The 27,104-nt window shown below is 34.5% G+C and overlaps 1 protein-coding gene and 2 non-coding genes across 6 annotated transcripts; 1 reads left to right on the top strand and 2 right to left on the bottom strand.

The window, feature by feature from the left end:
- Positions 1–13: 13 nt before the first annotated feature.
- On the bottom strand, positions 14–26,827 carry LOC115241165. Of its 4 annotated transcripts, XM_029816783.1 has the most exons (10): positions 26,506–26,827; positions 9,670–10,566; positions 9,523–9,588; positions 5,987–6,230; positions 3,679–4,117; positions 3,431–3,558; positions 2,079–2,198; positions 1,511–1,582; positions 639–786; positions 75–242 (listed from the first exon to the last, which is right to left on the bottom strand). In XM_029816783.1, exons 1-10 carry the CDS (start codon positions 26,506–26,508, stop codon positions 146–148), a joined length of 2,214 nt encoding a protein of 737 aa, XP_029672643.1. In that variant the 5' UTR covers positions 26,509–26,827; the 3' UTR covers positions 75–145. The 4 variants fall into 4 exon arrangements, with proteins under 4 accessions (XP_029672641.1, XP_029672643.1, XP_029672640.1 ...); XM_029816781.1 differs by having other exon boundaries at positions 14–242; positions 1,565–1,582; positions 9,523–10,566; XM_029816780.1 differs by having other exon boundaries at positions 9,523–10,566.
- On the bottom strand, positions 8,853–9,014 carry LOC115241253. The gene has a single exon (XR_003884877.1). It is a non-coding gene; the product is annotated as a U1 spliceosomal RNA (small nuclear RNA).
- Trnaa-ugc lies at positions 17,693–17,764 on the top strand. The gene has a single exon. It is a non-coding gene; the product is annotated as a tRNA-Ala (tRNA).
- Positions 26,828–27,104: the final 277 nt, after the last annotated feature.

Genomic DNA, 27,104 nt, shown 5'->3' with positions numbered 1-27,104 from the left:
GGATGGGGCACTGTTTCAATATATATATAGTTATATTTTTATCTATATAACACACTATATACACATTACATATATTTATCTCTGTATAAAATACTGTATTTGATTTTTTCTGATTGGCAATATCTTGTTCCTTCACGTGCGAATACTAAGTGAACCGATCCTTACAGTGTCTCTCATCCGTGCCATCTCCGCAATCGTCAACCCCGTTACATTTCATTCCCTTTGTAATACATCTGCCGTTTCTGTATAACATAATTGTTACGTGTGCAAAACACAATATTATCCATATAATTATAAATTAAAATCTCACAAATTCTTTTCTATTCTTCCTTATGAAGAAATATCGTTACTTTTCGAGATATATCGAAAGAAAATCAAGACGCGATGCTGAATTAAAAAGTTATTTTTTTCCATGACAAAATCGAAATGTATTGTAAACAAAAGAATTTTCAATTAAAATGTTCAATATTTATCATATTATCACTATAGTTTATTTCAGTATGTGCTCAGAATAGAAAAGAATACAAGAGGCATTTAAAAGGTATGATTCAAAAGATAGAGGATTCAGAAAGCATATCATGTATATCTTTCTTTTCTTAATTATTTCTTATACAGAGAGATGTATGTTAATGACTTACTGGCATGTAAATTCGTGTTTATTGCATCGTCCTTGGCACCCGTGAGGCTCGTCCGATCCATCGCTACAGTCCGATAGTCCGTCGCAAAAACGAGCTTTTAATATGCATTCCCCATTACTGCAAGTAAATTCGTTGTCCAAGGGGCAAGCTAAAATGAAAATCACTGATAGACTTTAAGCAGGTATTTAAAATGATGCGCTTCTCCGAATATTCGATATAACTCGAGACGACAAGTTTCTAATCATGTGTGTGTGATTTTCTCTTAATGATACATTTATATTGTACTCTTACAAAATTACTCTTCCAAAAAATCTCGATTGCATTTGTCGAAAATTTGAAAAGTGATTATTAAGTTTGTGTGTATATGTACAAGCTAAAATGAAAATCACTGATAGACTTTAAGCAGGTATTTAAAATGATGCGCTTCTCCGAATATTCGATATAACTCGAGACGACAAGTTTCTAATCATGTGTGTGCGATTTTCTCTTAATGATACATTTATATTGTACTTACAAAATTACTCTTCCAAAAAATCTCGATTGCATTTGTCGAAAATTTGAAAAGTGATTATTAAGTTTGTGTGTATATGTATTTTTCTCTTACATTTATATAGGATGTCACACAAATTCGATCAGTCACTTTTCATCTATGCATTACATTGTATCCGGAGTATATTCGAGTCCAGATTTATATACATCATATAAAAACAAATCATTATAAATCATGCAACGTTCTTGTAATAACAATTGGGTTAAAGTCTCTGAATATGTCAAAACGTTTAACACATACTAAAAAAAAAAAAATGTGTTTAAGCATTGATGGAACTCGTATACATTATCGGCAGTTCGATAGAATGCGTAGGCATGCAGACCTTCGTGCAAAAAACTCGTGCGTTTTAAATATACAGGGATACAAATGTACTCACACCGACCGATATTACGACCTACGGAAAGAAAAAAAAGAAAAGATATGAGAAAAGAATCTTTATGGATCAAGCTAAAGCAAGACTACAAATATATATTTTTCGCCTAATTCTGCTTGAACTTTTGCACAAGATGTCCTACAAGTTTTTTTTTTTTCTTGTAACGTATTTTATGAAACATAAAATATTAGAGATATCATGGAAAATATGCTTACAGAGAACGCTCTTTGAACGAAAATCGTCAAGAAAAAAAATGACTTTTTTGCGGCATTTTGTTATTACTTTTTATCGTAATAGAATCTAAATAAATATGACCGAAGGAATGCTCGATAGTTGCAGACCACTATGTAAAAATTCAGCAGATCTTTTTTTGTTTTCTCGATTCAATTAATCAGTGCCATAGACATTCTACAAAAATCTCGATAGTCCTCCACCCTATTACAACATAATATTTTCGTTTCGTCAAACATTTCAACATCGTCGTTATCGCGAAAAGAAAAGAAAGAAAAACGCTCACCTAACGTGCAATTAATCTCGTCGGTTGCGTCCCAACAATCTATCTTTCCGTCGCATCTCCTTTCCAACGGAAGGCAGGAGGTCTCGTTACCGCACTGAAAATGCGTCTCCAGATTGCAGACTGAAAAAGAACGTGTAGTACCATCCGATAGTATCTCATTCTACTTGCTTCGTGTACTTTGCCTCTCGGTGTGCTCGGAACGCCTATATATTCAATATCGCAAGAGCGATGTTCTCGTTGTTAATTCGAGCGAGTAATTACGCGTGAATTGTTCGACCGGACATGTGTACTTACATGTGTTCTCATAAACACTATAATATGATTTGTTACAAACATGTAGAATTTATATCTCATTCGAAATCTTTCGTGGGAATAAAAATTTGACCGATAAGAAAAATTCAGTATAGCAACTTGAAAATAGACAATGATCGCGATATAAAATCATCTTGTCAAACTTTTTTTTATTTTAATCAGTAGTATAACGAAATGTAATATTGTACAAAGAAACAGTAATATCATCTTTTTGTAAAATTAATTTTGTATGTGCTTATGTTATATCTGCAAACGAATCAAGCCACGATAAGATCCTTCTCGGAAAGAATACTTTTGTTATAATTGATTATATAATTGACAGAGATTATGATTTATGTAAAATATTTTAACTTGACTACACTAAATTTGATAATTTGTACCATTTTCTAAGCTCTTCTATTTCGATTGAAATTGGATTATTATACATATTTTGCGATTATGCTTCGGCTTTAATGCGAAGTATGTATCAAAACAATATCAAAAAAACTAGTAAACCGAAGCCTCGCAAATAATGGCAAAGTAGAAAAGCCGATAACAGAAAGTTATAGGTCACATCAAACTGGGGCGATGCGGTATGTTTTAACGAGAGACAAAGTCGCACGCGGATAGCGGCTTATGACGCTCCACGATATTTCAAGATCGGGGCGAGTAAATAACAGTCTTACTTATCTGATTACGATTATTGTACAATTATATATTTAAAAAATGTATATTTAATTATTATTTACTAATTACATAAAGAATAATATGATCAGTAATGATCAAAACATTATCAAGAAATTCTTATGTCAAACTTTGGCTATCTCACGTCAATTGAAGAAAAATCTAATATTTGTTTCAGGACTTTTCATTTCTTTGCCAAAAAAAGGCTAAAATATTTTAATATTTTTAAAATAGCTGATAGTTAAAAAATCGGCAATATTTAAAAAAAATTCAAATCTCATTCATAATACTTTGAAATTTAGTTAAGTTTATTCTAAATCTCTAAAGAAAATAAATGCGATTTGGATCCTTTCACTTTTTATCTCATTTATACTTACCACAATCATACTCGTCCGAATGATCGTAACAGTTCATGTGCCCGTCGCAGCGCTTGTTCAATGGGATGCACAATGTGTTGGAACAAGTCCATTCATCGTCCAGGCAATAGTGCTCAATCTCCACACATCTTTAACAAATATTGAAAATAACAAACAACAAATTAATTATAAATTTTTAAAATTCTCATACCTGTACAAAAATAATCGCACAGATAATATTAATTTCAAAGATAAACATCGACGCGAACCTGAAGGCGTCTATATCGAGACGATGGCACTTCTGCTTATTGATGATACAAAAACCGGCGCATCCGGTGGGATCTTCCCGATCGTAGGGGCTTCTACATATTGGCACCTCCTCGTCGACAAGGGCGACGCATACCTCCTCACCTTCAAGGCAATCGTCGCAATATCTCGTCGCATTAGCGTTCCGACTCGCGGCTTCCGTTTCCACTCCCGTCGACGGTGAAACGCTCTCCGGAAATGACGACGCGTCGCCGTTTAAAAAGGCGGCCATGGTAAACGCGTCGACACTCATCGTCATCGTCGTCCTGGTCGTTGAGATCAGATCAGGCCCGTCGTTCGGAATCACGGATGTGATCGGTTCGCCGGATGTAACGTTCTGCTCCGTCAACTTGCCCGTCGACGATTTCAGGTACTGCTGAATGATCTGGAGTTTTTCTGGCTCTGCAAAAGAGTAACAGGCAGCGGATCAATCATCACGATTGAAAGAACTCGTTATTTCGCTGTGAAAACGGAAGTTTAAGATAGACTAAATATACAACGCTTTTACGAGGCTCAACAGACACATCTGTTCTTAACTACCGACTATTCAGAAATAAGAAATCGATAAAATATGAGAAAAGGATTTGTGTGTGAAAGCCCTTTGATTAAACAATTTTCTTTTCTGTTATTAGAAAAATAATAGTTTTTTTAATTAAATTTTCGTTGAAGAAAAAGTTTTCAAATATAATATTGTCAGATTATGCAAAAGGCTCTTAATCACGCTTTATATTATTACTTTAATAAGCAGAGTCAGTATATACTTTCTCATTAGAAAGATAATTTATATAAGCAATATAGAAGCAAATCTCATGTTTTCTAACGCTTTCTTCATTTTTTAATTTTTTCGTTCTATTTTCCTTACTGGAAACCAAAAACGATCAATTATTACGCGAAAGAAGTGAATAGAGAAATTCTTGTGCTTTGTCTCAAAATCAATGTAAATAGAGTTTTTTAATCTTTTTTTTTTTTTTTTGTTTAAATTTTGGAGAATAAAAAGTGTTAATTTCGCTTTTATGCCCCCAATTTCGTGTATTCAAAGAGTGAAGAAACGAATCGAAGACGTGTCGTATTTTGCGAATCCACAGGATTTCATAGACGTAGTGTTGCACGGTCATTGGCTTTTGTCGCTTTTCATCGCGCATCGCGACGCGCGACCGCGCTTCAACTCGATCGACCGCGCACGCGGACGAAGGAAACGTTCTGTTGACCCCGCGGTTAAATTCATCTCATCGTTGGACGAGCAATTGCTACGCTTCGTCGAATTAAACCTCGGCCTCGGCTGGATGCAGATACTTTTAATTGTCCGAAACGATAAGGCGACGGCACCGGCGAGTACATAGCATCGTTTATTCCTGACCAATATAGGGCGTTCTAGCACGCAATCCCTGATAGGGCAAGATGAAGAATTTATGAAAGTTGTAAATCCTATCGAGAGTAACGACTGCATAAGACTGCCATTCGTGATACTATAATGCAAGAAAGAGAAAAACGCTGACAAAATAATTTGCGTTCAAAAAAATTGCGAGAGAAGTTGGAAAATTGCGAGGAAATAATGATTTCAAATCAAACTTTTACTATAAAAAAGTCAGTTTTTATCTCCATAAAAGTTTACGATGGAAATATCGCAAATCCGAAATAATTTAGCAACACGGAAGACGAATCAATTTGCAGTCAGCATGAAATGAGTTTCCATAATAAATCAATTTGATAAACGTTTTGATCAATCGATTAACCTCCGCAGGCTGAATAATATTTCATTCTGACAAACAAAATGCGTATCTAGTAGCCGGTGAACTCATTTCTCACTTCGTCAAATATTCATCGAGCTGCTGTCGCTGTTATTTCAAGCGCAATAAAGTAGAGAATAATTTCAATATACATATATGAAATAATTCAATATATTTTCTACTTTTTTCTCTATTTTTAAATGAATTAATAGAAGAGCAAAAGATAAAAAGAAATAAGCATCTTGTCGTGAGAAAATATTACTAAAAGTCTCTTCATATTCTCATTTTCAATAATTCTTCATCTGAATTAATTTTTATTTAATAAATAAATATAATCGAAAGAATATCATACATAATTTATAGTTCAGAAATTAATGTAATAGCAGACGCATTTTTTTATATTCAATAGTTCAGATTGTATAAAAGCAATATCTTTTTCTAGAAAAATTCGCAAGAATTCTTAAAGAGTTTATAGTTACAATACTGAAAAAAGAATCAAGGGCATCAAGAGTGAAACAGCGTACATAAATAAGGGTTCACCCACCGAAAACGATGTACATTGCGACCCCTGCGACTCCTAGCAAGATCAGCAGGACGATCAGCAGGGGTACGAGTGCGCTGGAGCATCCGGATGCCTTCAGGGGACGAGCCAGGTGTAGCGTCCAGCCACGGCGATGTTTGTCGAGACGCGCCGGATGCGGTGGCGGATCGTTTCTGACGCTTCGACGTAGATTAACGCGATTCTGCGAGGTTGGTGTGTGCGTCCGCGCTGGCAGGGAATAGGCCCTCTAAAAAAAGAAAAAAAGAAACGTAACGAAAACGACCGACGCTAAAACGCAAATGCGAATTTATGAGCGAAACGTAAGTCTTAGAAATGATCTCGTAAAAAAGGTGAGAAAAAAATAAAAGCAAAAAATAAAAGAAAATATATATTATATATATATATATATATTATAAATAAAAAAGAAAAAGAAAGATGCAGAACTTCGCAATAAAAATAATAATATATTGCTAGATTACATCAGAGAAAAATTACTCCCACAACATCCCTTTCGCCTCTTCAATTTTTCATATTCGCTAAAACGTAAAACATCAAATGATCCAAAAATAATAGCTGATTAATAACTGACTATATTATACGGTTTTGAGAAATGTCAACTTTACTATATGCGCTTTCGTAATTTTTGCTGTCTGCCTCTCTCGACGTTGCGCGACTCGCTAACGACGAGGTTTACGCCGGGCTATAGATAGACGTTTTCCACTTCCGTTCCGTTTTGTTTCTTTATGTCGGTGTCGCGCCAGACGGCGGCTGTTTCTTCTTCTTCTTCTCTCGCGGAGACTCCCGTCAGCTCCGATGAGGGTTGGCGAAGTCGCGAACGATCGGTGAATCGCCGACATACAAACTTGAGGTAATCAAAACGCGCATCCCTGATATAATTTCTCTCACCGTAGATTCGTGTATTTTATTTATCGCCCGCTTTAATCACCCGCTCATATTGGCCTATATTTAATTCCCTTCCGTTGACTATAATTTTCGGTACGACACAAATATCCCATGAATATATATTTCTCTGGACAGTCATTAATCTGCCAGATATGCCGCGACAACCACGTCTTTCATATCCCTGATTATAGGAGGTTGCATTTTATTTTATTTTTTGTTATAAAAAATATTTTATTTAAAAAATCTTTTTTTGTTCATAGTTATAAGTAAATTAAATAATACGAGAATTCTGTCTTATTAAAATATGATATGATGATAAATATATGATATACTAAAAAATAGATAGAATATGCATTAAATTATAAAATGTTTTTGTAATTTTACTTTAATTTGTATATATTGCAAAAATTTTAACTTTTATACTTTATTTATAATAATGATGAGATAATTCAACACTGCTCGGCCACGTTTTCTCAGCTTCGTTAAAGCGTTCGGACGGAAGTCTCGAGAAAACTATCTAGAAAGCATAACACAAACTAAAAGACGCTCAAAATAAAGTCACACCTGCGAATTTATTCTTAGAGAGTGGCCTTTGAGTAATCCTGGTATCATATTTATTTTTTAGATAAAAGGAAAGAGAGCTGGCTTGATCTTCTTCAAACGCGATAGTATATTTAAAAAGTTCTAATTGTAAGAGATATATATTCACTAAAAATACAAAGGCAAAAATTAAACTTCGATTATATATTTTACAGACAAATAAAAAAATATTGTAATTTTAAATGCAAGACAAAATACGCAAGATTCGTGCGATTAAATTAGTGCAATTTATATAGAACTCAATATATTAATATTTATACAATTAAAAATATTTCTACATGAAAAAAATATTACCATATAAAAAATCCTATCGTTAATCATTATCAATATCTGATAAGGTGTGTCGTGTTTTTTAATAATTCTATTCACAAACATAATTATTCTCGCGTACAATTATATAAAGAAAATAAAAACAGAATAAAAGGATCAAATAGATTAATTACCACGTAATTCGACGATAAAACAAGCTTTACCTTCATTTAGGGCTGTTCAACTCTCTCAATCGTCGTTGATTAAAAACAATCACATTTAATGACACGCGATGAAGAGCGATTTAACGATACCCCGATACACTCTACGGAATGTCAAAGATGCCAATCGACCCGCTTCTGTCACGAAGCTCTAAAAGCCGGAGAGAAATCGTTCTTTCTCTCTCTCTTTCTCTCTTTTTTTCGCTCGCTCATGCGTACATTTGGCACGTGCGGCGTGCACGTGTGCAGCGGTGACATAACCAGTCGTCGTTGCCTCTCGTTTATCGTGCTTTGTGCGTACACGTCTCCAAACGCTAATTCCTTACCGTACAATGGATAGACTCATAAAAAAGCGATGATAAAACTAAAACTGAAGGGTCCAAAGCGCGAGCACAATCTAATCCATTTTTTAGAAACTTTAAAAGAAATATTTCTGGATAATATAACTTACACTTGCTATATTAAACAAAATTTATAAAACATCTTCAAGGTCAATCACAATATGTTGATAAGAAATTTTTATTAAAAATATCTCTTGTCGGGAAAATCATTCTAAGAATATCCGTTTTTTTCTGCATATTTACACAGTGATGTTTCCTCCCCTTAAAGTATTAATAAATTAATGTTTATTTTTTAATAGAGATCTCATATATATTACTCTATACTTTGTCATATTATCATATATTTTTACATATAAATAATGTTTATATAATTTTCTTCTGTACAGATGCGTGCCCACAATTAGTTAATATATACGGTATTATACGCGATTATATTGATTCTTACGAAAAATAAAATACGAAAAACTTTTGTGCAGTGTTCGTGACATTCGTTATCGTTCATAGTATTTTTATAATAACGCTGTCAAGAAAATGTTATGTTTACATTGATCTCATCCGGGACAGCGCGAACGCAGTCCCAACTACCAAAAATTATACGCCCGAGATATCCACTTTAGGGATATTCGCAAGGGTCAGCCGAACCGTAGTGCAATGGAAAAGCCTCACCCTGGAGGAACCGCCTTTTTGATCACGGTAGCCTCTGCGCCAGGTAAGTATGCCTTCCGTGCCGTGCAACCTCCTAATAGTTGCTGTTCGACGAATTTCTAATACGAGAAACTTGTATCTGAATGCGCCGCATAGCGGGAACTTTGTTCAATTAAGTCTTCTGGCACCGAGGCACCGAGTCGTTTAATCGAAACTAGTCGGCCAGTGATTCTCCTTCACCTAGCAATAATTCTAAATGTATTTTTCGGATCGTTTTATATTGCGTTATAATTCGTTTAAATAATCAGCGTAGAATAAAGCGCTTTTCTTCAATCATATATTTTACATACGGCGTTGTCTTTAAATTTTAGAAATAAATTCATTAAGATTCAAAAAATCTTCATATTTTTATTTTCTCGCGAATTAGAATATAATATTTTTTCTATCAAATATTTTAATTCGCGTGTCGTGAAATAAAATATGCAAAAAACATATGTTTATGTAAGAATATCATACCGCATTTATAAACTAAAAAAAAAAAAAAAACAGGAAATAGAAGACATTTTCGCAAGCAATTCACCTGAAAAGGATTCTGATCTTTGACATCGGTGTAGAATATCGGTGACTCCTTGCCGTACCAGCGTTCCTGCGAGTAGATGGAATTAATTCTCATATCAGTCCAATTCTTTGATTCTCCCAGTATCTTATTCTGATTATTCTCCGTCACCTGGCCCAACATCCTGTCGTTCACCAAGAACCTAGACGCGGAGTGCAATTCACTATCAAGAAATGCAATCGGGGGACTCTTGGTGCCGATATCCTCGAGACTCGTTCTTTTCACGATCGGGTAGATCTTCATGTTTTGCGATCTCAGCAGTGAATCGGAAACCCGTGAATCCCGAAACAGAAGGCTAGACGTAAAATCCGGATCCTTGTTTCGATGATTAATCTCGTTCTCTCTTAAGATCGTGTCCTCGCTACCGGCCAACTCGTTCAGCTTCTCGCAGGAGCTCGCGACAGCCAATTTGCTTCTGCAATGTTTGCAATCCTTCTTCCTGCGTCTGCGGTTCGTTCGCCGATCAGGCTGCACTGGCACATCTCGCGATGAATCCTTCTCCCGTGGTGACGAGGACACGCTTTCGAGGATGTTTTCATCAGGAAGGGATCGTGGAAGCTCGCGAGGATTCCTGGAGGCTCCCTTGAGGTCATTTTCGTTCGTTCCGGACACCGCTCGCGACGAGGAGGTCCCGCTGTCGTGATTGGCACTGATCTCAGCCGAGGAGGCTAAAGTCAAATTCTGTTGAACGGATCTGTCGAGAATCGCGGTAGCCGCTATCGACGGTGATTCATTGACCCAGGCTTGCCTGGCGTGATCGGCCGATTGGCGATTCTCGGTCTCGCGAATCTCGTCCACAAACGATATCCGCTCGGAAAATTTGGAAGCGGCCACCGTATCGGTGGAGATGTCCTCGTACATGTGATTCTCGGCATGCAATGTCCTTGCAACGAGAGGATCACTTCGATCGATCGTATCATGAGGCTGCCGATCGCAATAATGAGACTCGAATGTGGATTGCTCTTCTGCGCGCGATTCCCCCTCGTAACCTTGGTTCTCCATCTGAAGCTAAAGAAAAGAAGTGCAAAATTAGAAGTTTTTAATTTTTAATTGCTGTGGCATTTAATTAAACTTTGCGCGACAATCGATTTATTAATGATTCTGCAAAGAATTACTTTTAAAATTAGATCATATCTGATATTGGAAGCTATGATAATATATATATATAATGTATACTATACTAACAATAAGAGAGGCATCGTATTATCAATACATCGATAAAAAGAAAAAGTTAAAAAGATTGAAGTAAAATTTAACACAATATTTTCGTTATAGCAAGTGGATGCATAAACTAAATTGGTTTCTATCCTGCTTGCAAAAATAAGATACGTTTAACAATAATTTACATTTCATTAATGTTTTTTTCTTAGAAACATATACGTATGAAAAGCGAACTATAATTGTTTCTGCAAAAATATCTGCACGTGTATTACTCGAACAATTTTAAGCTATCACATGCGTAAGAGAGGGAGAGGAAAAGAGGGAACGAGGAGAAAATAGAAGGGAACAAAGCTGTATACACATATAGGGGAAGATGAATCGAGCGTATCTCGTTGGGGGAAGCATCCACACGATTATCGCAATTATCGCGACTTGACTCTCCGATTGATCCCTGTCGGACTCATGACGTCATTGGCGAGCGCGCCCGTGGGATCATTTGTTTATTTTTAATTCGTCTGTGTGATGCTTACAACTGTGATATGCTTAGATTTCCGCAATCTTACACGTGCCACAGATGCTTCCCCGTTTCATCAGAGAGAATAAACCAAAAGTCATCCCCCTCGCTGTCTATCTCTGTCCAATAAATATTATAATTAATTATTATCTTATTATAATATACAATATTGATATTTTTATGATATATATTATAACTGCATCAAACATAAAGCATTTATTCTTCTAAATCTGTAGTTTAATTAAAGAAATCAACGTTTAATTTTGCCTAACCGAGGTTATCAAATTTTTTATCAAGTATATATAAAAAAGAGCTTATAAACATATATGCATACATATACATATATGATATATCATTCATTTTCGTCAACATTAATCCTTTATATTAGAGATGTGGAAGTCATTATTTTGCAGCAGTTTTAATTAATCACGTGCCTATATGTTCGTTAAATCTCCATTTTCGATCACCATTAATACACGTTCGCGTTTCGATGACGACGAGCAGCCGTTCGCGAAGGATGCGTTTGCGAGGTCGATACGACACAAAGAGTCTATTCACTAATAAATACAATTAGCGCGTCGCCGCTCGCAGTATCGAGATTATTTCGAGTTGCGTCAGCGCGACGAGTCTCTCGTCGCCGCACAGATTCCCGTTAGATTAATAATCCCGTCGACGATCGTGTATTAGAAATCAATTTGATTATTAATTCCGCGCTGATTCACAGCCGCATTCATGACGCATTCCGAAACGAAGTCACGGAATCGAGATTTTTATCATGCGCATTCCGCAACACACGTACCGCCATCGTCATCGTCATGCGCGATGAAAATTTTAATAAGCGAAGGATATACCGTGGCATACATTATTCACGATCGTTGCGAATCGGCGGTTTACATATCCCGTGAGAACGCGCGCTTGATTTCTTTCAGTGTGCGTGAAAAACGAACAGGATATCCCCGACCGGATTCTACGACTTTCCTCTAACAACGGAATGTTGCGAATGAATGAATAGAACTTGGTTTGCGAAAGAATATCGAGGAGTCTGATAGATTTCGCTTAAATGGTATACAACTATTTATTGACATTAATCCTTAATTGGCACACGATATAATATTTTGAGTTGTTTGATAGATTTATTGAACGTGCTAATGTACTATCGAAAATGCATTTCAAGATTTTTTTTTTAATTTTCAAAAACTTTTGGTCAATAATGCAATTTAGGACTCAATATGATTAAATGTAGATAACATTTTGCATTCCTCTTCTTCTCTCCCGTTTTTTAAACTTTTGTTTTCTTTGTTATAAAAAGAAATTAAATTTCTAATACAATTTATATTCTTGACATTCAAATATTATTCTACTAAAGATCCAATGCAAAAATCATATTCAATAATTAACGATAGTTATTTTCTTGGATTCTATTCAAAATGTCTCTCTTCGCTATTTAATTTAATATATTTTATATATGTATCACGCATGACAAATTATCTATGTATTTTACGTAGCTGTAAATTAACGTGAGATAAATGCCGTAGACCGCGCACAAACTCGCCTATTGGGTAGACAAAGCATGTGAATTAATTTTAAAGTCTACATGAGCAAGCTTGGTTACATATCGCATATTTCGACCAGTCACATCAAAGCACATTCCTCAGCGCGCCAACATGATACAATGGCTATTTTTAACATTTCTCAACTCTTTCTCATTGAAAAATATTACCTTAAATATATACCTCCTCTTTTTCACATTTTTCTTTTAATTATCTATATGATTCAATATTAATAGTACAAATCAAAAACAATCATTTTATATTATCAAAAACACTTTTTTTCTTATAAATAATTTTCGATCGATATAATAGTATTGAAAAGTCATAATACAAAATTAAAAACGTTTTTATTTCAGTCTTAAATAAATTTAATTATAGCGTATATAATTATCAATCATACAAATCTCGTCGCATGTTTGATTTAAAAAAAAAAATACAATTATTAGATTTCGTACTAATAAATACGCAAATAGATATACAAATGCAAGTCTATAAAGTTTATACACTGAGAAAAAAAAGTTGTTAACTTGACTAAATGCGTTCAACTAATTATTATTTCTTTAATTGAAATATTTAAGTATTTAAATTAAATATGACATATTAAATCTAACATGACGTATTTGACTTAAGTACTTAAATATTTCAATTTAAAAAATGATAATCAGTTGAACGCATTTAGTCAAGTTAACAACTTTTTTTTCTCAGTGTAAAAATAAATATATTGCATTTATTGCCATATAATACAGATGTTTCTACTGCGAGCTTTGAAAAATGGCAAAATACACTAGACACGTGACACGCGTTTGTCTTATTGCATTTATAGAATTGCTGCGAGCCGCACGATGCGATCCTCTCGCAATTTTACTCAAGTGTACACAAGGAAAAGACCGAAGGACGAGGCTCCTCCTTTTCCACCTGCGTTTCCTGCGATAGACATTCAATGAGCTATCATTAAAGTCATTACGTGCGATTGCAGCTTGCCAGGTATACTTTTCGTTTCTCCCCGCCTCTGCCCAACTTACAAATCTTTCTTTTTTTTCACGCAGGAAGGCATCGTACGCACATTGTATGTATAAGTCATATTATTATGGTCACGACTGGTAGTCATTATGTTAAATTAATATTTAACTACAATCGCGAAGAAAATACTTTTTTAAAATTTCTTTAATTTTTATGCCTATCTTCCCCTCTTAAACATTTCCAAAAATTTATTTTCGACGAATTTGAATTGAGAAAGACTATTACTTGTCACGAATTATTTTATATGTTAATACACACATAATCAAAGCTATAATTAAAATTCTATTAAATTTAAAAAAATTTATATTTAATTCGATGAAAACCAAGTTGAATTTAAGTTATTATATAGCAGTCTATATCAATGAAACGACGCGACAATTCTCGAGCAGTCTATATCAATGGTAAGGAATATATTCCACTTTCACTGTATCGCAACATATGTTTACGACGTGATGATGTTACTTAAGTCATATCGTGCGTCAACAAACGGGTAATTACGGAATATAAAGAATAATTTTAAGGGCGATTCGCTCGCTCGAGAGGCATTCGAATAAACACTGCGCGAATTTACGCATTCCATTGTCATTCGCAATGCACGCGAAGAACGAACCGGAAGCAGGGTCACTCTTCTTTTCAGTCTCTTTTTTTTTGTCCGATTGTGACTCCGGAAAGTTACCGGAATAACTATGAAAAACGCGAGTACCGATAATTAAGAGTTGTAATTATTTTTCGTGCTTGTTCGCAGAACAAAAAATATAAGGCCTTTTTCCTTTAAAGTTCGAAGTCTTCGAAAACAGGAGAAGAGGAAAAAAAAATAAAAATTCTGCTTGCAAGAATCAATCAATTCGATCATATAATATCTTTGAAACGAAAATACTATATCGCTCTTTTCAGTATCTGGTATAATGTCAGATGTGCACATTTGAAGAAAGCTTGAAACTGTTGTTCAACAATGAGACAAGATGTGCATTGATAATAAAAGCTAAAAAGAGCGTTGCGTATTCGAGTAGATCGATTTATAAAAACCCATTTTGAAGTAATATATAGAAGATGTATGTTATAATTTACAGACAATATTATCGATAATATTATCAATAAAGGGATAGCAGAATGTTAAGGCGGCGGTATCATGGAAGGCTGTAGGCGCCGATCGGTCGCTTGGACGACTAATGGTTAATTACCTCTCATATACGCTTATAAGGATGCCATCTCTTTTTACGTCAAGTGGTGTCCAATTTATCGCGCGGAACGAGTTAAACGACCGGTGAAGAAATACTTGCGCCCGATGAAGAAGCCCGTCTTCCCGAAGTCGACCGTTTTTTTCTCGGATCAACGATCACAGATGATCGTTCGTGGTGTCGGTTTCCATTTCCGTAGATGGTTCGATCTCGCGAAGACGGGTACCAAAAATTAACAACTGATTTTTGCGAGAATAATACTTGCTTTACATATGTATATTTCTAATATTTAAATATTGAAATACTTGTGTCATGAAGTACTCAAAATTTTTATATAGAGAATATAAAATACTTGGACAAACCTTGTAGAACAATTTGCAGTTAATTTTCTCTTGAAAGCGTAAAGTATCATAAAAATTATTTAAAATAATTTGTTGAAAGATTACTTTCTCTTTCTTTCTCTCTCTCTCTTACAAACAATTAGAACAAGAAGTCCGTGTGTAATGTATATAGGTATATTTTTGTCTGAAAATTTTAAATTACTAATTAAAATTATTAATTTTAAAAGATTTTCGATATGTAATCTTAGAAGAATTTATTCTTTCTCGTTTTTTCTACTATCACAATTTTTTCGAGATAGTGTTTGATGATGTGCTGTTCTTAAGAGACAAATTTTCGCACTTATCTCAGTTTAAATTTTTCTCGGTTTCTCGCAATCGAAATTATTTCCGGTCTAACGGAATAATTGGATCGATTAGCGATCAATTAGAAACTACTCATTGCAGCGCGTACACGCGTGGCGCATCACGTTCGCATGTTAGAAAGTTTCGCGTAGAAAAGACTTGAGCTGCATTGAGGGTCGTTTTGTAAGCGTGAGACTTGGAGACGAGTACCCTTAAAATGATTGTGTGGCCGACACGTGATTGTGTGCGTGCACGTAACATGGGCGTCGAATGTGCAAGCTAATCCAATATCAAGAACAAGTATTATTTTATTTGTATTACGCGACAGATTAACTATTCGCATAGAAAAATTTCTGGAATCTAATTAGAATCTTATCAGATTTTTCAAAAGAATCATGGATTTCATTTGGAAAATTGATAAAAATTCATATATCTGTTTGAGACAAATCTGAGAATTTTAATCGCAATTTATATTGCATCTGGGAAAATCTTGGAAAATTTCTACGCGAATTGAAAATTTATTAAATCAAGGATAATTTTAAACTTTTCAATGTGTGTGTTTTATCGATTATTCCTGACGAATAATTTTTACACTACTGAAATTAAATTACTATAAAAATAAAGATATGTAATAAAGCATTTTTTTTTACTTAAATGTCAACATTTTTTAAAACACACGCATTATTTTTACACATCGTCGATATAAATGTATATAAAGAAAACGTTTATATCGACAATGCGTAAAAATAATGCGGGTGTTTTTAAAAAATGTGACATTTAAATTACAATAAATAATTTTTAAATATCATTACAAATAAGTTTTTTTCAAAACAAGCTAAGAAGAAGCGACAGTTTTAGTGGATTCTTGTCTCAAACATTCTGTCGGCGCCCATGCTTTACGTAAACCTGGTTATTTGGTCGCACGTGTCGCGCCATATGCCGCCGTGTGTTTTCACCCCGCAGCTACGCACCGGCGTTACGCACCGATCGTCATTATAAGTTGCATCGAGGGCTGAAAAGATAATTAATCGTAAGCACCTCAACCATGGTACACACGTTAGAACGCGACCCTTCGACGATACGTAATGTTACCCGTCTAATGAATTTATTTGCCAATATCGGATACACAAATAAAATCGGACAATATAAGTTATTTGCGAAAGCGGGATGAATGTGTGTGTGTGTGTATGTGTGTTGCACACCATGTAATATAAATCAAGATCTTAACTCGTATCTACAACGAAATGACAAAAGAGACTATTGCGACAGAACCTTATAATTTGATAATTTGCTATCTTAAGAAACTCTTGTGCCAAAACACTAGTCCTTAAAATAATCCTCCGGTAATTTGCAATTCCTATGAATTATTCAACGAATATAGAATGTCTTTATGTATCGAATATCGATGGAGCCAATGTTTTCTCAATTTTCTAAAATATCAGGATGTCAAAAATTGAAAACTTGTGACAAGTGATACGATCTCTCTCGATATTTTTCCAAACCCATTTTCCTGCATTTTAATCCATATGATTCTGTTAAAAAATCTGATTGAATTCCAATTATAAATCTCATAAATTTTTAGTCGTATTTTTCGCGAAGATAACGCGTACGGTACGCGAACTATGTTTACCATAGTCTACCATAGTCATAGAGGAAGAAACAAGAGGAAAGCTGTTGTAAACACTTGCCCCGCGGATAAACTCACGTCCGTCCGACAAGCGGAACTTGGCTCGATCACTCTACGAACGAAAGAGCAAAGATTAAGTCACCTCCTCCTCCTCCTCTCGGAAATATTGTGCGACGCGCGCATTATTGCGAGATTCTTCGGAAAATGTATAATAACTGAAAACTGAAATATTAGTGAGGTAGTCTCAACAAGTGTTACTATTTATAGCTGGCGTTAGAGACATTGAGACACCATGTGAATTTTGTCATGTATTGCTAGAATTTGTCTACTTCGTGTCCTACTCCAAAAGCAATAAAAATAATTACAATCGCATGATGATCTACTACTCTCTACTCTCGTTCGGGGATGTAGCTCAGTGGTAGAGCGTTCGCTTTGCATGTGAAAGGCCCCGGGTTCGATCCCCGGCATCTCCAATTTTTTTTTTGTTAGTCCGTCAAAGTGTAGATATACTTCTCTGTGCCATTAATTCGCCAATGATATGATATTCTTATAGAATAGTTTTAAAATGGATAGAAAAGATCGTAGAAAACAGCAACGAGCATGTCTACTTAAAACATCAATCTAATTTCTAATACATTCTTTATTTGCGTATTGATTTAAAATTTAAATCTTTTTATCGATATATACATAGTGTGGAAAATAAAAAACAAAAAATCAGATCTATCTTTCTTTTAATATATGGTAGTTGAATCACATAATATTTAGATAGATCTGCAAAGAGAAAAAACGAAACGTGTTTCGAGAATTGAATTTAAAATAATTTTTAAGAGAAATTAGACATCTTAATCAAATCAATTATCAGTATCTACTTTTTAAAATCTGCAAACTATATTTGATACATCTGTAAGTCTCATTAAATGCTCATATCATTATTATTATTATTATTATCTTGTAATAAAATTCCTCGATTGTTGTTTTATTAAAAGCCTTCCCTAGATTCACTACTTTATTGATTGAATCTTTTTTCGTGGACATTATTTTTTATGTCCATACAAAAGATATGAATAAATTTAATAATAAACTGAATGTTAAAACATCAAACACATACGAATAATGTCATTTATCTCATAATTAAAAAATTCATACTTTGATCCATTTTAATCAACGATCCATCCATCCCGGAATTATCTTATTTTCTCTCTTCGTCAAATTCACGTTTATCAATTTGGAATTTATTTTATCTTAATAGAAATCCGTAATTTACGTCAGAGTAAAAACTGTACATAATTCTCAGAGTAGACAGCCCATTCATAAAAATTTCTCATGTAATCTCATCGAGAGATCCCCGAAATGATAATTTCAGAATCCGCACAAGTACAAACTCATTCGTGTTCACAATGTCAATGTAACATCATTGGCCAATTACCATTATTGCACAGGCACTGTTTCCAAAACTCTCTCAAACGCACCCACCACTTCTCCGAGAGATGAACGGGAGACTGATGAAGGGAACGGCGTGTGGGAGGGAGTGGAGGAAACGGCCAGGAAGGGCGGGCTACTTAACGGTCGCCGGAACGAATCTCGAAGGCCCTCTGGGCCTTCGGCATGTGGCTTATTATACCCGCTAATAAGCGCAGTATATCGCGTCGATTATCCGCTAAGTATAGGGTCCAAGCCAAAGGGCTATCGGGGTCTATCGGGCCGATGACTGCACGTCACTGGCATGCACGTAGCCGTAATTCATACGGTTCGCTATAATGGCCAGTCGCGCGCGCGTCTACGTGTATATATTTCTGGCCGCCCACCCCTCTCGCCACAAGCAAGACAAATAAATCAGAAAATTTATATCTGTGCGGCGGGTCCCCGAAAAGAATCCCGGCGCGGAACCGGACGAGACGTTGCTCGAGCGCCAGGAACGGAGAAAAACGCGAGTCTTTTAAGATCCCTCGAGTCTCCTAATTTTTCACATATGGATTTAGCGCGAGATCCGTTTATATACTCAGCCCCTCCTTTCATAAAAAGAAAAATAAACTCCCGCCCGAAATCGCAAGTTCAAGATCTTGCGGAATTCCAAGACACATAAATAGCTGCCAATGATTAAGCTTTTAATTTATATTTTAATTTCCACATAATGTAAGAATGAGATCGTAACTGAACAGTAGTCTTTATGGAGACTCGACATAAAATATACAAAGATTAACGTTGCATTTGTAAGAAAAACTTTGATACGTGCTAAAGAACCGATACGTCAAACTGATAAACATAAATAGACTTGCGAGGGATTAAACGGAGGTTTAAAAGGAAACAGATGCCCATAGCGTCTGTGTACTTTAAACGTATCCGGTTAACGTGCTCGATATCACCTCTTATCGGTTGCACGTTGCAGAACGCGCCTTGGTGCATCGAGCGATACTAATTTTAACATTTACCCGATTGTGTTGTATGTGTGTGTGTGTATGTATTCGCGCCGTAAACGTGATGTAGTATGCGCGTAAATTCTTTAAAAGACAGATATTCATCATACAGGATGTGTGCCAGACCATTTAATTCCGATACATTCTTTACTTTCTCCAATTGACATTTTAATTTCTCTTTTATATTTCTCGAGCATAAACGCGATATTTTATTATATTATCGAAAGATATAATGTATTGCGTTTTATAAAACTATTTACTCCCACTGTAACATAACTCTCTTTTATAGTAAAAATGAGAACGTCTTTCTTCCGATTTTTATCATTTCTTAATCGCTCGTGCATAAGGTGCCGCATTCTAAAAATCAAAGGGCATAACATGCTTGGATTCTATTAGGTTCTCGTACATTTGGAGCGCGTCTTTCAGGAAGAGATCCTGCCTGAACTCAAACGTATTTTTTTCCATTATCAGGTCGCGAGCGCGACGCGGAATTCTTATGCAAATAGAGAGGCATCGTCGCACGCCTTCGGCAAAGTAAAACCGCGGTGAGACAAGCGCACAAAGGGACGCCAACAAACGTACCGGCCAGCTGACAATGCCGCAGGAGAAAAGACCGGACTAGTCGTCACGCTCGGACGACGTTACACCCGGGGGTTTTATTTACACCTGGCGCGTATGCCTGCACTTTGTATCACCGGCCTATGCGGCGCCCACGCGTACATACATCCATCGAGACGTTTCATGTCTGACACGACACTCGAATTTATTTTTTTCTCAAAAATCCGCTCGCGCATCTCTTTTCGCGAGAGCCAATTAGAATCCCTACACTGAGAAAAAAAAGTTGTTAATTTGACTAAATTTGTCCAACTAATTATTATTTCTTTGTATTTCTTTAATTTAAATATTTAAATCAAATACGACATATTAAATCTAACATGATGTATATTTGACTTAAATACTTGAATATTTCAATTAAAGAAATACAAAGAAATAGTAATTAGTTGGACGAATTTAGTCAAGTCAACAACTTTTTTTTCTCAGTGTAAACTATTGAATATATTTGTCGAAAAGAGAGATTTCTTCGGATAAAAATAAGATATATTGTTTGCCAAGATGATCAATTACAATATTGTGTAATCATTGGCTCAATTAAAAATATATATTTGTTACAATAATTATGTAATATTCAATTATTATAAATTGATACTTTTTTAACGAAAGGCTCAATTAAATCGATATTTTTTTAACGCATCCGTTTTGATCACTTTTAAATAATCCTTTATCTCACATTGCGGATATCGGATATTCTTATCAGAATTTAATTACAGAAACTTCCATCTCTAGATCGTAGCATTAACAACTACAACGTGCGAATTCCCAACGTTAATCAAACTTAATTTACGATGATCGCAACGCGATATAACGTAGGTTTAAGCGCGAATTCGATGTATAATTTCGACAATTAGCGAGTTCGGCGAAGCCAGCGAGGCTCGAAATAATCGATTCCGCCGTGCAACCACTAAGGATATGCCCTTTTTAATTCGATGATTCGGCCGAACGAAGTCTATATAGCGAGAGTCGCTGAGCGGATATATTGCAGGCAATTTAACGGCGCGATATAAATAGGCGCCGCTCGGCCGAATTCAGGAAAAGTTTGCCGTAGTCGAAGCAGCACGGAAGTGTAAAACATAGAGTACCAGTTTCTGCATTATTTTATTTAAAGCCGTGCGACTTTCCTCTCGCTATTACTCACTGAACGCTTTATTTTGTAATCACAGTCACACATACGTAATTATCAAGTAAACAAGATTTATATGTATGTAGAAATTTCTGAAATATACGATTAACCAATCCTATTCTCCGCATATATCATATACAATATTCGAGAAATCATATTATTATTATTTTATCAGAGACACAATTATTTAACAAAAATTAATCTAGATTATTTTATTTAGCAGATATTGAAAGATTCCCTTTTTTCTTATCGCAATATATTAACTTCAATATAAAATATCCTGATAATTAAAACTCAAATCCCATTTCTGTTAAAACAAAATTCATTAGAAATTGATGGAAGAGTAACGCGTTTTGCTATTTATATTACGAAATATGTATTGAAGTTTAATATTATTTTTTAAAAAAAGTTTTGTAATTTTCAATATTAAATATTTTCATCAAGAAGAGAAATCGATTACAAATTGATAAAATTGATAAATACAAATGGAATAAAATTTTAAATTCTATAAGGATTCCATGCATCGCATATATTACAATTATAGAATTACAAAGCATGATTATAGTTAAATGCTCATGATTTACATCGTAAATGACGTGGCAAAGTAGAACGTAAATTATCAAACTATATCTCTTATAGAAAAGCTTTCCTACACGAGCAGAGGAAAAGATATATAATATAAAGAGAATATGATACACTTTAGCTATGATATCGATTATGCTACTCAAGATTATATACTCACTGCCTCAAAACTTTCAATTGCATTAAACGTGGAACTATACACAGTACGTTTTACTCTGGTAAGAGGCCATGATATAGAAGTCACAGAAACATTGTCTAGAGTTACAAATAATTAGATGTAATTCTATAAAATTATATCTTTAAATCTTTTTCTTAAATCTAGAAGAGAATCGACTACAGATATTAAATATAGTTATATGAACTCTTATTATCGTATAGTTCAATACATTAATAATATCTCGCGGATATAATATTTATGGAATATTGTATTTTCCTCAAGCTTCAAAATTTTTTTGATAGATTAAGATGCATTAATTGCAAATTTTTATTGAATAAAACATAAATTATGTTTTGAATAAAACATAATTTGTGGAAAATAACTTAAATTAAAATACTAAAAATAAGATAATGTCAAACACATTCATATTAATTGCATAATTTATAAAAACAACGTGATTCTAAACATCTACAATTGCACGTAACTTTTTATTTAATTTTATATAATAAAACCTATATAAAACGTAAATAAATATTCTAATTATATATATTAAATCCAACGCAAAAATCAATATCTTTATTTCTTGTTTTCAATACATTTTCTTCAGTATTTATAATATTAACTTCCAATATCTATTTACGTTTTACATAGAATTAATTATATAAAACCACGATTAAGGAACGTTCAGTCTCAGATATTTAGAATTATCACAAAAGGAAGATCATAAGAGTTTCAATCCTCTCGTTATATATTCCCTGATATATCATATCTAATAATAGTTACGAATAACAGTTATTAAAGTTTTCGTGTTTTATAATTTATTAATATTGTTCAAGGTACTTGAGAGACATGTAGAATGAAGTCTCATTGTCAGCCTTGACGACACAATCGTAAAATGCAGCTGTTCCATGTAAGTTTATTCGCTATAATTCCTGATGTCTCGTAGTGAACAGCATGTGATTTATGTAAAAGACTATATATTGCTAATAATATGTATGTGCAACAGAAACATAGTCTTACAACGATACTCTGTACAAAAACATTGTCTATAACTTGTTATTTCAATCATGTGAACAAATAATGGCAATTAAAATTATAAACAAAATTTTAGTTAAATGTTACGTTATTCTTTCTGTGATGCTTTCTGTAAAACATTTTATTATGTTATTATATGCATGTGCCTATATATATATATATATATATACGTAATAAAATGCAAGATATGTGTGTATGTGTGCGTTATTGTTAGTTTATTAATAACTAATAATAAAAAATATAAAATAAACATATAAAAATGAATAAAGAATATATACGTATCGTGTATATAAAAATTCATAATACATGTAACGCTATAATAAATAATCGTTATATTTATACGCATACCGATAAAGAGAATCAATTATTTTCACATGTGTTTCAAAGAGAAATTGATTTATGCAAGCGAAATCAAGCTGCTCAAATATAACGTATGGTAAAAGAAATTATGTGCATGTTCAAATCGACTACTATTAAAAATTCCGAAAACTCTCACAAGAATCTCTTATAATTTATCATCATGGTGTGACGATCGATTCGAGATCGCTGCGTACATGTACGAAACAGTGCAACCTTGTTGGAGCCCTCGAATTTTTTTTGCATGCAACCGCGATAATTTCATCATGACGAGAAGGAGAGTTCAACATTTACGGACTAGCAGTGTGCAAAATCTGATAGACCATCGTGTCAATAAATAAATAATAAAATTATATCTAGATTTTTATATCGTTCGATAAAATATCACGTTTGATAGAAAGACACTTCTTTCAAGGGGTTCCTTTAATAGGCAATACTAAAAAGCATAAATTTTTAATATGAGCACATACTCTTTAAAAAAAGTAGTCCATTCGACGAACGCACAGTACATATGCGTTATGTAAAGTAGGTTTCATACCGTAGAGTCAATGCTTTAGTTTTGCGTAACCCGGACATTCAATCGGTTGCATTATCAAAATAGAAAAATCTGCTTTTATAATACATTAAAATCTGCACGATCTCAACATGAATATTTAAGTAATTTGATATCTAATAAAGAAAAAATTTAATTTTCGTGTGATTTATGGAACAATAACATTATAACTAATCGGGGACAAAACGTTCGCATAATCGAACAATTATGTCTTGAAATACAGAAAATGTATTTATTACGTTCTGTGAGAGAAAATGTTGATAAAACAAAAACTGTAGTAATAATTTTACAGTTTTTGTTATACTTTATGAACTTTTAATTTACATATCTTTTTGATATAATTATTTTAGTACAGTTGCTTTCTTTTTGCATTTTATATTATCTGATTGTACGATCTGTTTACCTAAAGCAACGAACACGCTTCAAAATAACTGGGAATATTAAGTATTTAGAGAAACGTTTTTCTTTCTTATCTATTTCGCGTCATTTCTAATCTAGCGTTTTGTTACATCCATAATTTAGATATATGTGACATACATCAAAATAAACAAATGTTCGATTAAACGGTGTTCTACTATAATGCAATGCATTAATTAACAATACAATAAAAAAATCTTTGCGCGAGAAAAATCTATAATTTTCTTTCAACGAATGTGAAGGAATCGATATCGAAAAAAATCGACCTTGCTTTACCGATTGACAAAAAACGCCATTCTAAATGTGATAGCAATGTACTCGCAACACGAAACCGCGATCGAGGCTATCGCCCGGAAGCACGGAGAGATTAATGTTACGATGAGAAAAACGCGCGCTCCTTCTCTCGACGTGAATTGCGACAATTCAATGGGCCGTGGAGACCGTGGTTGCATTTTCCAATGGAGCAAACGCTATAGTAAACTTTCTTCACCCGGAAGCGATTTCACGCTCCTTACGTGATATAAATGTACAAAATAATACTCAAGATAATACTTCTCCCCCCTTTTTTTTATTGAACAATCTAAAACTGTTCCTGCGATAGATTGAAAAAAGTTGAAGATATGTGTAATATAGTTCGCATCGAAATAAATTGAATTTATGAATTAACTTAGAAATCATATATAATCGAAAATATATCGTCGAATAATTAAATAATAATCTAGCCCGAAATATACAAAATAAATATACATTTCTCTTCTTTAACCCAGTTGTTTCATTTGTTACGTTAATCTTTTTCTAGATAAACAATTGATCCATAAAAATATTACATTTATTCAATTTTATTGAAAAAAGAGTTGACCCATTTTTACACACATCGTTTTTTTTTTTTTTTTTAATTTAAAAACGCGCGTGATCGATTAACCGTCAGAATTGCTGTGCGAATAAAAATATTCTTTCAAAGGTGTATTGACAGGCTTTTGGTTTTACTGCTTGTATTCTATATTCTGTTCATACAAATCGACCATAAAAATTTAAAATTGTTCATATATTATGATCCTCTTTATATTGAAAGATATTGCAACATTTTCTTGTAAAATAATATTGGCTTCCCATCCAATAAGTAAATAATAACGCAAATTATTACACATGTATTGTTTTTTAATTTAATTTGTGGAAATTTTTGAATGTCTCTCTCTCTCTCTCTCTCTCTCTCTCTCTCTCTCTCTCTCTCTTCGAGCTATATTTACGCTAATTCCATTAACTCTAAACCTACTCAAAAATACACGCTAATACCAATTCATATCTCGTTGCACTTTCTTCACAATTGTGAATGAAAAAGCGCAGCGCGTTTGAGCGTGATAATAAAGAAAATAAAAAGTAGAGAAAGAGAGAGAGAGAAAATATGTAAAAAGTGCACAACGCGTGCGCGACGAAATTTCGCGCGCTTTATCGCGCGCGACGATTTAAACTGCCGCACATACAATGGCAAATCTTTTTATTTTTCATGATGCACCATCAGTTTTCCACCGATATTTGCCGATGCGAGCAATATCATAGCCATTCGCTTAATGACCTCGATCTTTACAATCAATTGAAAAATATTTATTTCTATAAACTTAAATTACGTGTGTGATACGGCTTAAATCAAGAGATAGTATTGGTATATAGTACTGGATTTCTCTTTCTAAGAGAGAGATGCTATTACAACTTCCTAATATTATATATAATAGCTTAAAATTCTCGATAGCCGATTGCGAGAATTAAAGATAATAAAAGAATCAACATGAAGAGAATTTCAACAATTGTAAGATCGATTCCCGGTGTTTCGAGCATTAGAGAGAAATTTCAATGTCACAAAATAAACACACACATACACACTTATCAATTTCCTTTATTTCGCTCTCATTCTTTCTAGATAAATCTTAGATAGTATTTTCAGAGTAAAACATCTCGTGGCTTACCATCGACTCCTCACGAAAATATCATGTTCGCCGTCGACGCGAATCTTCCGTGAAGCGCGAAATTCGCTACCGGTGCTTCTTGCCTTTACCTCCGGGGGAGCAGGACAGAGAGAGCGAGACGGATAGATTCCTCTCGAGAGCGAGCGTCCCAAACGAGCGAGAAATCGCCGAGCGTATCATCCGATCACATCTTGACGAAACGAATTTCGCTCGATAATAACAAGCGATATAACTTTGACCGGCGAGAACGTTCGCACTCGCGTGACAAACCGACGCGCGCGTCACTCCTCTCTACGCAACTGACCGACGTCGCGTGTCGCGTACGAATGGTCGTGCGTCATGCGGCGCGTAGCGACTCACTTCACTCTTCACTCCCGTCGCGTACACAATCCCCGGCAACCAATCAGGTGCGCCGGCCAACGCGTCGGCCGACCAATCGCGCGCCCGCCGCTCATGCGCCGGCGCGATTCACTAGACAACGGCGTGTAAACGAAGATCTTTCGTGCCGTATCAATACCGACGTATGGCTATCGATATATTCGATGGTGATAAATAGGAGACTCTTCCGCGCGATTTCTACTTCACAATTTCATGCATAT

The sequence above is a fragment of the Formica exsecta genome, unplaced genomic scaffold (genome assembly GCF_003651465.1).
Source record: "Formica exsecta isolate Colony F162 unplaced genomic scaffold, ASM365146v1 scaffold47, whole genome shotgun sequence".
NCBI classification, from domain to species: Eukaryota; Metazoa; Arthropoda; class Insecta; order Hymenoptera; family Formicidae; genus Formica; species Formica exsecta.
This window is presented reverse-complemented; position numbering and strand designations above follow the sequence as displayed.